This window comes from Physcomitrium patens, chromosome 19 (genome assembly GCF_059467195.1).
Source record: "Physcomitrium patens ecotype Gransden chromosome 19, ASM5946719v1, whole genome shotgun sequence".
Classification (NCBI taxonomy): Eukaryota; Viridiplantae; Streptophyta; class Bryopsida; order Funariales; family Funariaceae; genus Physcomitrium; species Physcomitrium patens.
Window position 1 is genome coordinate 3931465 of NC_143428.1, and position 12639 is coordinate 3944103.

The following is a 12639-nucleotide window of genomic DNA, read 5'->3' on the forward strand; positions in this document are numbered from 1 at the left end:
TCCTACCAAAAAGATGATCCGTCGGCCAACAAATTCCAAAGGTTATGACCCTTTGAATTCTTAACCATTTGTTCTACTAACAACCTATTGTTACCAACTAAACTGCCTAACCATCAGTGTAATTCTCAAGGTTATCAATAACCAACTAGTAACTTACCACAAAGTTTATTTACCTATTCTATAGTCTCCTATCTTATTTGTAAAGAAAAATGATGGATTATTACAAATTTTTATGAATTATCAAAAGTTCAACAAGATCACCATCAAAAATAGGTATCTTCTATCTTTCGTATTAAGATTTTTTGACTAATTTAATCTGATTAAGATCTATATAGAAATAAATTTCTATGGAATATATAATTTGGTAAGCATTAAAAAACAATATGAAAAGAAAATAACATTTTGAATGAAGTGTAGGCATTTTGGATATAATGTCATGTCTTTTGGACTCACAAATGCATCAACTATTTTCCAACATTTAATGAATAATATTTTTCAAGAATTTTTAGATGATTTTGTTGTTTGTTATCTAGATGATAATTTAATCTACTCTAAGAACAAATTGAGAGGCTTGATAATAATATAATTAATTTTGTATCCTTTATTTGTAGACTGAATTTTTATGTACATTATTTACATAATCTACCATCTATTGTTTAGCTTTAATAAATTAGCACAAAAATTACTAATTTATTTTATATTTTATTTATTTTATTTTATAAAAGGTGTATAAATATTATATATTCTATATATTATTGACATTATGTTTTTGAAAATATTAACTTAATTTATATTAATTAGTTTATAAACTTTTATAATATGAATGATTTTTATTCAGTTTTTAATTTTTTTTTCTATGTATCTTGAATTAAGAATACAATACATATACATTTTTAGAATATCAAAACCAATCTAAAAAGTAAAATGTTTTTAGATTCTCTAAATTTAACATAAATCTGTAATAAATTACTGACAATAGTTTTAATTTTATTAAAAAGTTCACAAACACTTTTTACAGAATGTGCAATTCTATTTTTATATAATTTGCCCAAAAACAACTGCAACATAATACAGTATTGATAAAACGATCAAATTCAGAACCTTAAAAGAGTTTTTGAGATTGTTGATAGTAGTAAACTAATCATGTCCAATTTTTTTCAACCTTAGGAGAATGTTTTCTTATTCAAATTGAAATCATAGTTTAAGAGAAAGGGCTGTGTTAAGAGAACTCTATTTGTGCCACAAATAGAATCCCACTGTTTTGGATGTGAGCAGAACCTGAAGTTCTAGAATTCAAGCATTTGAATTCACACTTCAAATTTCAAATCAGGGAAATAGTGACATCGAACTTACGATCTAAAGCACAAGTAGAATATTCTCGTTGTCGCTTTGGTGCTCTATTTGTCACGGACAAGTCCAATACCTCTGTCGCAATTCATGCTGAGAGAAGGGAACGCGGACGAGAACAGGTGATTTATAACGGTTCTCTTCACTGCGGAACCACGCATAGAGAACGCGAGATTTGAAACACGCGAACGTGGAAGCGGGACCACACCGCGTCGGAAGCGCTGCATGGAGCCCGCCATCGCCATCTCCTGCTGCAATGACGTCTGAGTGCACATGGGCTCCAGCAACGACGAGCTCCCTCTGCACTGCTCCGGTATACTTTAATGCCCCCCCGCCTGGATTGTTCTGGTAATGTCAGGTAGCATGGCCGATCGTTGAGGGTGTGTTGACGTCTTCTAATGTATCTATGGGAGTGAGTTGACTGTCGATCCTTTTTGGAAGGTGAGTGTTGGGAGTGTGAGATGACCTTGAAGGACTAGCATTTACTTTTGCGAGGTTTATGAGCTAGGATTTAGTTCTGTCTGGTTTCGGAGCTAACGGGAAGTTGTGCTTGGTGTAAGATGAGTGTGAGGAATGTGAGGCTCTTTTAGGTGTAGTGTGATTTCTCCTGTTTAGTTTAGCATTGGTGGATTGTGGCGTGGTGCGACTGTAGGCACATTCTAGAGCTGTCGGAAGAGGGAGCTTAGTGGTGTAAGTTCTTGAGGAGGCAGGCCGTGACGGAGGTGGTGTAGCCCCATGGAGCCTCCAGTAGCAGCCTCAGGTAAACCTTGAGTGCATCTTGCGATTCTACTCTGCAGTGTGTTTTAACGAGCGTTCTGGCATCGGTGTAGCTGTGATGGTGAATCCATGGCCTTTCCTGGTAACAAATTATTCTTATCCCTCGCCCAGAACTGCGAGTTCGGCAGTTTTTAGTCCTCTTGCACTCTAAGCAGAGACAAGCGTAAATTTCATTGAAATGTGTAATCTCATGTGATATAAGCATGGAAATCTAACCAGCAGACCATGTACGTTCATGTCATGAAATCAATTGATGTAACCATACTAGCATTTGAGTACTGTCCGTTCAGTCTATCAAGAGTGGTGCATTGAAAGCGTTACATACCGTTGTGGAGTGCAATTAATGAGCATACGCGTCCGTGTACAACCGTTTGGAAATCAATGTGCCATATGACATTTGCTATTGATGAACGTAACATTTAGTTATTGTATTGTCCTGCTGAAAGGATGTCCGAAGAGTGCAAATGTCGATCTGGACTTTTGCTGTAGTTGGGTTTGTTAATCTCCTACTGTTTTACACATTTTCCTTGTCGCGCTTGCTTGCATTTGACAAAAGACAATTTAGCCAAGTTCCGAATTGCACTTTAACGTGCATGAATGAAGTGTTACATCAGTAAGGAATATTCAAGTGAACCAACTCTTTCAAAATTTTGGATGCCCATTTAGGTCCTGTATTGAGGAGAACTGCCACTTTCAGTCATCGTCAGGAGCGAGCACTGCAGGATGTCAATGGGCGAGTGAGCGTTGTGAACAAAAGGTAATGCTTCAAGCTGAGAGATCGATTGCGTGCTCGGTGTGCAATTCGGTCCGCAGTGTATCGATGGATGAAGAATTTAGACATCATAACATTGCCCCTTGTCCGATTGTCACTTTGGATTCGGATACATTGCAGCCAAGAGCATCTGTCAATGGTAAAGAGCACGGCGGATGGTCAGAAGGTGGCGCGCTCTGCGAAGCAGTATTCAGCAGTGGCTTCTCGATACGCTGCCCCTCTTGCATCTAAGAAGCAACCCCCGGGCATTGGAAATGAACCTCAGGCAGGTCAGTCGAATATGACGAAGCTTCCTTTCATCACAGGTGCACTTCTCCTACCTCCTTCACTACATTCCACTGTGGTAGACGTGATACACTGAACTGAGCAACTGAAGGGTTTAGGTGATGCGCTGTTGGATGAACGTGCTGTTGTTATCAGGGTAGCTTCAGAAATGGAAGTTGTGTCTGGGCTTGATTCTGACTTCATGTTTTCTGTTTGTTGCAGGCAGGGCAGCTCCAAGTCATCAGAGGAGATCTTCGACAGATAACCTGAGCTCATTCAATCCTCCCATGGTGTTTTCTGCCTCTCGAAGGGATACGAGGCCGGACTCTTTAGCCAAGAAAGCGATGGAAGATAGCAATTCCCTGGGCGCGAAACGACCTCGAGCTACCATGAGGACGAGCTTGCTCGAGAAGAGGACGCAATTGCAGGCTCGAGGCCCCCGGTTTTACTCTTCAGACAGGGGAGGATGTTTGTGCTCGAAGAAAGGTTCAGTTCGGAGTTCTGTGGAGGTATCTGGTGCTGGTACTGTTTCTCTGCTGTACTCCGCAGCTCACTGGCTGTTTTTAATCAAGCTGGCAGAGGAAGAGAAGAAACACGACGTGGTGGTGGAATTGTTCCGGCTGGCCTTGACATTAAAAGCGGAGGTTCGTGTTTACAGTTGGGGCCATAGCTTGAAACAACGCCTAGCATATTGAATGCTTCGATTAGAGACTTTCCATTTTACTGACATTTGAGATTTCTGATGCAGCCCAGTGAGGATGTAAAGGTGCAGTTGAAGCTGTATCATGAATCTCATCCAACAGATGAGTTAGCGCGGCGGCTTGTTGAAGAATGCGAGGGCGTCATGCAAGTAGAGATGGCTTGCACGACTGTAGAAGCAGGCAGAGAAGGTCAATTCAACTCAGAGGAGTCAAATATCTCGGTGACAAACCTCGCCAGGGTTGACACTGGTGTATCTGTGAGTTCTTTGTTATAACGGGTGTTCTGAACGTGGTACTGTTTGTCGACAGTGGCTATTTGGTTGATGTTCACGTTGTTGGGGACACACAAGATAGCTGAATCATCTGATGCTCGTATGGGACGGTGACGGTAGCATTGTTCTGATTACGTCTTTGTCTCGCCAGTTTGGGTTAAACAGTGGTTGTAGTGACGCTGACTTGGGCACCCCATGTATGCAATCTGCGCCTTCCGAAGAGAATTTAGACTTCACCCCAAATGGTGAGTGTTGTTTACGTTTTTGAAGTTCTTGGTTTTGAAGATACTGAAGGCGGTCATTGCATATTGATTTTTTGATGCACAGTGCCTCTGACCCAACCTGTTTGGTATAGATCCACATTAAATCGTTACCGCACTAGGCCTGAGGATAGTTGCTTTAGTTTAGGGGTTTATGTGCCATTCATCGCCAGACCACAGTGATTGCTCTATTTCAAAGGCTGGCCATCATAGGTTGTCTACACTATCTGCTGCTTTACTCTGATGACTTTGTGGCATAGGTCGACAAGCGGTAAAAGAAATAGATGTGGACTCCTTGACGAAGAAAGTAGTCTCACATACCGTACCTGAAGGTATTTCAATCACGGTTCCCGAATCTAGCGCCGCCCAGCGGAATGTCGTAACTTTTCCTGTCCCGTCTCATGGGAGAAGGAAGAGCTGGCAATGCATAGGAGAGCAATCATCGATTCCTTCTGCAGAGAAATCAAATGTATTTCACAGGCACACGTAGAATGCGGATGCAGAATTTCTGAGCGTCCGCTGCAATGGTGAACGTTCCCTTCTTAGTGTGGAGGAGAAAGTTAAGTTCACTGACCTGGCAGAGGTGAGAGGAGCTATTCCAGCGGTATCAAAGATCCCCGTTCATGGTTTCGAAGGAACTGGAGCGAATACAGGTAAAGTCCGCATGTTATCGCTTAAATATCTATGGATAACTCATTGAGAACTGCTAATACATTAGCATCGGAAAAGATACAGGCGTAGTGATGTATTGACTAAGTTAACTTCCAGAGTTGGTATAAACATAGGAAAGGTGTTGGTGCCAGTTAATTTATATCTTATTTCGATGTATTATTCTGGAAATGTGCAGCAGTTGAAGAATTCAAGGAGGCTGTCCATATGGACGAAAATTCCACTCAGGTGATCACCAACGATACGCAACAACGAATGTGCTTAAAACTTGCGGCATTTCTCTTGTCTGTTCAAGTAGTGCATGAATATATTGGTACATATGCCATCCAAAGGTGCTTGGTTATTCCAAATTATTTACACGTGTGCTTGTTCTTACAGTTGACTTACTGGCAGGCCGCGAAGGATGACGATTGTGAGCCTCCAGTTGAATTTGTCGTCGAAATGAAGCCTAATGTTGTAATCACACCTGGAACTGATTCTCGCATGACAGCCTCTGCCGAAATAGAATCCTTCTCAGGGCGAAACGAAGCTTCTGAATCTACCTTGGTTGCCCTTCTTCCAGTGTATTCGCCGAAAATGTCATTGAAAGGTGATACAAAACCCCTTTCTGCCACTCCAATTGCTGTCACACCATGCCAGCCTGCTAGTGTTGGGAACCCTAGGGCCCGACATCGCAGAGCAAGTAGCGTAGGCAACTTGACGCCCGGAGTCCCGTTTGACATGTCAGCCGAGAGTTCGCCTTTTGGGGACTATGTGTGCAGTCCGTCTTCGCAATCGTCGAGCGCGAAGAGCAAGCTGACGTCGCGAGGATACAAAGAGGTGACTCCGCGGATGAATCTTCCGAAACCATCATGGAAGGCAATTGTGGAGAGGGAAATGAAGGGTTCGAAGCTAAAAGCCCTTCTGGCGGCTCAATTGCCCAAGGAGACCAGTCCTTTCTCGGAGTATCTAGAGATCCAGATGGAAAACCAGAGCAGGAATGCTGTGAGTGGTACAATTTGGTCAACGGAGAAGAATGTAAACTTGACGCGCAGTCCAGCGAAACGTGAGGTATCCTTGTTGAAATGATTTTATGTAATTCTCTGTATTTCTTAGATGTGTTCTACGAACTTGTAATGAACTGAGAGGTTTGCAGGTAGGGTCCATGTGTTGTTTATTCTAGAGTGTGGTGCATGGATTTTCTGTATCTTGCCGTGTTATTTTATCTAGCTCGAACGGAAGCAATAATTGCCGTTTGAGCTGCCGCACTCAAGTAGGATATTCTGGCATGGATGTGATTGAGATTATAGCTTTGAGAAGAACGACGATATCATCTGCTCTGAAACAGGTTGCGCCTACAGAGGGGCAGCATGAAACGGGTGAAGTACTTAGGAGTGCTCAGGTGCCTAGGAAACTAAATGAGGTGCTTCTTGATCTCCACGCCCCTGCTGGTGCACTTTATTGCAACATTGCCCCAGTTTGAAGTATATAAGTGATCAATGCAGTGCAGGGTCAGCAATTAAGCGGTCTTCTCCAGTCCAAAGCAGAGTGCAGACAAGGAGAGACGTGCTTTTCAAGGAAGACTTTGTATTCTTGAGTCCAGAGCATGTCTTAGATAAACATGTAGTAAATCCTGTCCAGAGCATGTCTTAGATAAATTCCTTCTCTTTTTCCACTATCCATATTGACTGATTTTTTCTGTATAGTAGGGGGACATGTCACTTAATCCAAATTCTGTGAGTGTAATAGGAGAATTCATTCTGTTCTCTTCTGAGTATTCACAGTTACTCCGTAGGCTTCGGTGATTGAGATCCCAGTTGATAGCAATCGGTATCACCAAGATTCTTTCCTTCATTTGTATCATAATATACCAGTCAGATGATTCTACTGGCTGTCTTGATCCACACGCAACCTAGTCCTGAAAGATTTCTGACCTCTTTTGTAATTGTCTTTTTTTAAAAATCCTATGTCCTAGTTCACTCTAATGCATCCTCTATAAATCTAAAAATAGAGAGCTAATAGCTGCAAATTTTTAATATGTATTGCAATGCTTGGTTAGTAAATCTTAACTTAAAATCCCAAATGAATTTATTAAAGCTTGTTCAATACTTTTTTACTATATATTTTGTTAAATTCTTCTATGACATGATCTTTCTTGTTTTCTTTTATAAAATAGATATATTAAAATACAACACTATCCTTATTTAATCAAATTATTAAAAAATAAAATATAAGATATATATATATATATATATATATAGATATCCTATGAATTAAATCAAATTTAATTTATAATTCTATTAAAAAATAATAAATCAACAAAATAATAAATATACAAGTATAATTAAATTAATAGTAAATTTATATCTATATTTGTATTATTATAAGAAGAATGAAATACATCCAACTTGATATTTTAAAACTCTAATATAAAAATTATATAAAATAATTAATATAAATTAATAATTATGTATTATGATCAAATTTAAGTTATTGATCTATTAATTGATTAAATTCATATAATCATCCAATCAATATTCAATTAGCCAATATTTATCCAATTTATATAATGAATATCATATCAATTATTTATTTAAAAAATGCATCACATTTACATTCGTAAATTTATCTAAATATCATATCCATAAAAAATTTATTTATTGATTTAATTATTCATCTAAATTGATATCTACATCTTTTTTAATCTTCTATTTTAAATTCATCCAAAATAATATATTAAAGAACTAACAACATCATTCAAGTACGAACCAAATGGATTTGATACTTTTAAACTTAGTGTTGCATTCACCTTTACAAATTATCCTCCTATAGCTAATAATTACCTTCAAATTGAATCTAATTGGTCATGTTAAAAAGAAGACTTAAAAATGCATCTATCTTCAAAACATTTCCTTCAAATTTGGTTAAATGCATCCAAGTTGTCTCTCAAAATTATTGCTCTACTTTTGCAAGGCAAAAAATTATCATCAACAAATTAGAGTCTTACAACTTACTTCTTAATTGGTGTAGACAATACAATGAATGTCTTTGCTAATATTTCTAATTGTATCATTTATATCAATAGTCTAAAATATGGACTTGATTCCAAATATTTAAATACTACATATAAGTTGGTGCCTTCCAATATGGTGATTTTATAAAACTATAATATTTTACTATTATAAGTTGATAAATAATAGAAATAGATAAAATAATAATAAAATTATTTTCATATAATCTAATTAAAAAAATAGATTTTAATTTCTTAAAATAGATATCAATGTTGAATGCATATTTGAAAAAATCTTAATTAATAAGAAATTGATCAAATAAGTCATATTACAAGTATTGTGCTTATTTAAGTTTGTATAAGGATTTAAAAAATTTTAAAACTTGGTACAATAAATGCTTCAATTTCAAAAGTATAGATTTTTTTTTGTTAAAAATGCTATATAAAAAAAAAGATGTTTTTATCTATTTAATAGACATAATCATTATAAATTATAGAAATAGATAATAAAATTCAAACAAATGTCATCTTGATGATAGAATAGAAGATTTCTAAGTAATTAAATCCTACATGCTAAGAAAATCCTTGTCTTACAAAATAGATCTTATATTATACTAAAGACTTATTGTAATTGTTTTTATGCCAAAAAAAATATTTTGAACTAACAATGAATTAATCAACAAGAGAATAAATTAAAATTTAGGTTTTTTTGACAATTAAAGTTGTTTATTTTTACTCCATGGCAGTATGGCAATGAAAAGTTTTTAATCTAATGAGGGGTTTCAAAATGTAAGTAGGCTTAGAAAATTAAGTTATAAAAGTATATTCAAATGCATTATTATCATGAAATTCTAAGATTGAAATTTTTCTTTCTTTGACATCAAGACATCCAAGGTGAAGAAAAAATTATAAAATATAGTTGTTTTTGATTTAGATAAAATTAAAAAGAAATAAAAGACGTTTTTTTCTAGAATGCATTAAGTAAATGGATTTAGTGTCCAAATGATTGGATTCATTGACGTTTGTTAGGATTGAGGCTAAGAAATTTTATTAGTAACTTCATAATATTTATTCAAAGTCAATATATTTTTTTCTTGAAATTTTTATAAAAGTGGCTTTTCAAAAAATAATGCATCTTTTTAAAAAATGACATTGCAACAACTTAAGAGGCACTTTTATTGGAATGGTATAGTTCATAGTCTTTAATTTCAAGAGATTTTCTATCACCTATAAAGATAAAATAATTAACTTTGGAATTAGGCTTCTTCCTTTATTCATTAAGAATATGAAGAAAAAATAAACATAAAAAAAATTTAATAATTAAAATTAGATTTACAATATTTTTAAAGCTTAAATAGTATAGCATTTAGAAATACAAAAGGAAAGAAATAATTTTATAAGTAAGAAGTAGCATGTAAGGCTGTACTCTAATAATTATTGATAAAGTGATTTTTAAGAGCATATTATAAGTATATTCTTTAAAAGTATAGTTTTAAGGTTTATAGATGCCTTTTAAGAAAGAATCTTAAGATTTGATTAGATAATGATGAATGTAATAATGTGTATAAAACTAGCTAAAATTCTTGAAATTTAATTTTTTTTTTCTTATTATATTTTAAGATAAGAATTTTCTTTCTAGTTTGATTTTCTACAAAATCATTGTATTGCCTAAAGTATTGTATTACAACTAATTTCTCTAGAAGAAGTAGGTATAAATATATCTAGCAAAATCATCAAAAAAGATGAAAAAATAGAAAAAAATTCCAAAAAAAAAGTATACATATTGGACCTTATAAATCATTGTGTAGAAAGACAAGAATCCCTATAGCTTGAGTTGCAAGATTAGTAGAAAACAATGCTTTTTGATATATGCAAAGAAAACCACCTTTACAAAATAGTATCACAAACATATATATTTACTTTAATAATTATTTATATGATTAGGTAGAAGTAGGTAAATATAGAGAAGCTTCTTAGAAGCTTCATAGATGTGGTTTTGACTTTAGATGTGTTTGTAGGTTAGAAACTTGGCCAATAAGCTAACCACGTATTGGTAGCTTGTGGAATAAGTTAACTCCATGTAGTAGCTCGTGGAACAAGTTAAGTATGTGGTGCATACATAGATAACTTGCCTTGCAACTTAAGACATGTGGTTAGCAAAGTCAACATGTTTTGGAGGTCTTATAGGGCATTGCCACGTAGCTTCTAGTTATAAGTATATAAAGAGGCAAGAGTGAAGCCTTCCTCAGTCTTACCAACGCTGTTTTAGCCCTTAATCTTGTTTCAAGACTTTCTAATCTTCTTGTTTTTGGCAATAGCCATTCTAGTTATTATTACATTACCTTTTGAATGGCTTTTTAGTTCTCTTCAGTGACACATGAGTCTATCAAGCATTCTCTTTCTTTGAAATTTATGTCCTTGATAATTTGATAAGAGTGCTAATATACTATTTTTATCTTGTTTTAAAAGTAAGTGGATTATCTCACTTCTATTATTGTGTTTTGAAGGTTGTGGACTACCTACCTTTAAAATAAAAAAAATCTTATTTTTTAATTCTGATCTTTCCTTAAAAAGAGTGGATTATCCTTTTTTGTAGAAATTTTTATTAAAGGTTGCAGATTACCTTCCTATAATTTAACTTTTTGGATTTGTTTGAGTTGCCTATGGAAGGAAAGATTATGGATACTATACCTAGCGGAAGTAAGAATAGATTTGTAACTATTGTAAAATCTTCATGAGCTTGTTAACACTCTTAGAATAGAAATCTCATGTATTTCTAACATGAATCATGAAGGTACTATGCTTGTACCTATGGAAAAAGTTTAGAGTCTGCGGCAAGAAGTTGTGTAATTAAAAGAAGCAAGTAGATCGACTTCACAACGAAATCCAAGGAGTTTTGCTTCTACAAGTATGACGGGAATAAAAATTAGTATGCATGAGAAGTTTAATGGAATAAGATCAAAATTTTGAAGATTTTTGCAACAAGTCAAGCTCTATCTAAGGTTGCACCTTTTTCAATATTCTGATGGATTTTTTTAAGTTTTCATAGGTGCACTTCTATCGAGAAGTGCTCTATCTTGATTTGCAGTTTTAATGGATGAAGATTTGCGACTCTTTTATAATTTGAATTCATTCCTAAAAGTGTTTAAGATGACATTCAGAGAAAGTGATCGAGAATGAATAGTAGAAACCAAACTCTTATCTTTATGATAAGAATCACGATCAGCCACCACATATATTACTAAATTCCAAAACCTTGCTTGTGATGTGGACTGAAATGATAATGCACTCATCAATCAATTTTAATATGGATTAAAGGATAGTGTCAAAGATTTCTTATTAACAATATTGAAAATAAAATATTTGGAACAATTTATTGCTCAAGCCATTGCATGCAACATTTGATTATTTGAAAGGCATCAAAAACAAAGACTTGGATGAAGTAGAACAAGTCAAGTAATGATGGGAGCTTTCAAGTTTTTTTGAAACGTATTCATCAATGCTGGAATTAATGCAAATTGATACGATATATTTTAAAAATCTCATAGAACAGGAAAAGACTCGACCTCACCAAAAGGGTTTGTGTTTATACTGTGGAGAAGCTAAGCACACTGCTCAACATTGTCCAAAGAAGGAACACAATTATAAAATAAGGAGCACAATTACCAAAGAAGATAATGTCTCAGAAAATAAATTTTTTTATCTACAATAGGGACCATGCGGTTGGAATCATCTGCAATACCTAGTAAAGGTCTCATTCTCTCTTCAAAACCCTCACCTTGTTTTACAATAGATATAAATTTAGGATCTAAAAATCACAAAGTCTTTTTTTTATTAGATTTAAGAGCCTCAACCTATTTTATAGATGAAGATTTTGTCAAAAATCAAAAAATATTTTTACTCAAAAAAACTAAATCCGTACATATAGAAGTCATAGATAGTTGTTTGTTGTCTTTTGAGAATGTTACCCATGAAACTGTTCCTTTAGATGTAATAATTAAAGATCATAAAAGTATAGTAGTATTTAATATAATAATATCTCCCTTTAATCCGGTTATTTTAGGATTATCATAGTTAGAAAAATATAACCCTCAAATAGATTGGATTTCTTGAAACCTTAGCTTTTTTAGTAGTATAATCTAAGATGAAGTTAGCAAAGTAGAAATATAAAAGTCTATTACTTCCAAACCTTTACTGATAGGTGTGAGAGCTTTCATACATACTGCAAAAGAAGGACCATCTTTTGCTATATATGTTATACCCATTTCTAATGGTAAAAAAAAATCAAGTGGTATTCTTAGTCAATATGAAGAATTCAAAGACGTTTTTGAAAAGAAGAATGTAGATATTCTTTCAAAGCATCAACCTTTTGATTGTTCAATTGATTTGCAAGAAAGAGCTCAACTACCATTCAGACCAATCTATAGCTTATCACAAAATGAATTGGCTGCATTAAAGGAATATATTAATGAGAACTTGGCAAAGAACTTCATATGCCATTCTAAATCCTCAACCAGAGCTCCTATCTTATTTGTGAAGAAGAAAGACATATCTGTGCAGATGTATGTAGATTATCAAGAACTCAATA

General features: G+C 34.7%; 2 protein-coding genes across 11 annotated transcripts; both read left to right on the top strand.

Annotated features, from left to right (window-relative positions):
• The first annotated feature begins 1531 nt into the window (after nt 1-1531).
• On the top strand, nt 1532-4883 carry LOC112295778 (uncharacterized). 5 transcript variants are annotated; one of them, XM_024547715.3, is made up of 8 exons: nt 1532-1660; nt 2000-2107; nt 2791-2881; nt 3017-3201; nt 3383-3804; nt 3909-4118; nt 4285-4378; nt 4654-4883. In XM_024547715.3, the coding sequence occupies exons 2-8, from the start codon at nt 2083-2085 to the stop codon at nt 4881-4883; spliced, it is 1257 nt and encodes a 418-aa protein (XP_024403483.1). In that variant the 5' UTR covers nt 1532-1660; nt 2000-2082. The 5 variants fall into 5 exon arrangements, 4 of the variants coding, with proteins under 4 accessions (XP_024403483.1, XP_024403482.1, XP_024403485.1 ...); XM_024547714.3 differs by lacking the exon at nt 1532-1660 and adding an exon at nt 1666-1788; XR_012216105.2 differs by lacking the exon at nt 1532-1660 and having other exon boundaries at nt 1673-2107; nt 3909-4050; nt 4654-4794.
• A 27-nt stretch (nt 4884-4910) lies between these two features.
• Nucleotides 4911-6947, top strand: LOC112295779 (uncharacterized). Of its 6 annotated transcripts, none has more exons than XM_024547720.3 (4): nt 4911-5046; nt 5241-5290; nt 5441-6112; nt 6390-6947. In XM_024547720.3, the coding sequence occupies exons 2-4, from the start codon at nt 5270-5272 to the stop codon at nt 6522-6524; spliced, it is 828 nt and encodes a 275-aa protein (XP_024403488.1). In that variant the 5' UTR covers nt 4911-5046; nt 5241-5269; the 3' UTR covers nt 6525-6947. The 6 variants fall into 6 exon arrangements, with proteins under 6 accessions (XP_024403488.1, XP_090100878.1, XP_090100877.1 ...); XM_090244752.1 differs by having other exon boundaries at nt 6547-6947; XM_090244751.1 differs by having other exon boundaries at nt 6552-6947.
• The last annotated feature ends 5692 nt before the right edge of the window (nt 6948-12639 follow it).

Excerpts from the sequence above, each read along its gene's own strand:
- LOC112295779 (XM_024547720.3), top strand. The coding sequence starts at position 5,270 with ATGGACGAAAATTCCACTCAG. Across the intron at positions 5,291-5,440 it reads TGGACGAAAATTCCACTCAG|TTGACTTACTGGCAGGCCGC; the intron begins GTGATCACCAAC and ends TTGTTCTTACAG. Across the intron at positions 6,113-6,389 it reads GCAGTCCAGCGAAACGTGAG|GTTGCGCCTACAGAGGGGCA; the intron begins GTATCCTTGTTG and ends GCTCTGAAACAG.
- LOC112295778 (XM_024547715.3), top strand. The coding sequence starts at position 2,083 with ATGGAGCCTCCAGTAGCAGCCTCAG. Across the intron at positions 2,108-2,790 it reads GCCTCCAGTAGCAGCCTCAG|GTCCTGTATTGAGGAGAACT; the intron begins GTAAACCTTGAG and ends ATGCCCATTTAG. Across the intron at positions 3,805-3,908 it reads CCTTGACATTAAAAGCGGAG|CCCAGTGAGGATGTAAAGGT; the intron begins GTTCGTGTTTAC and ends TTTCTGATGCAG.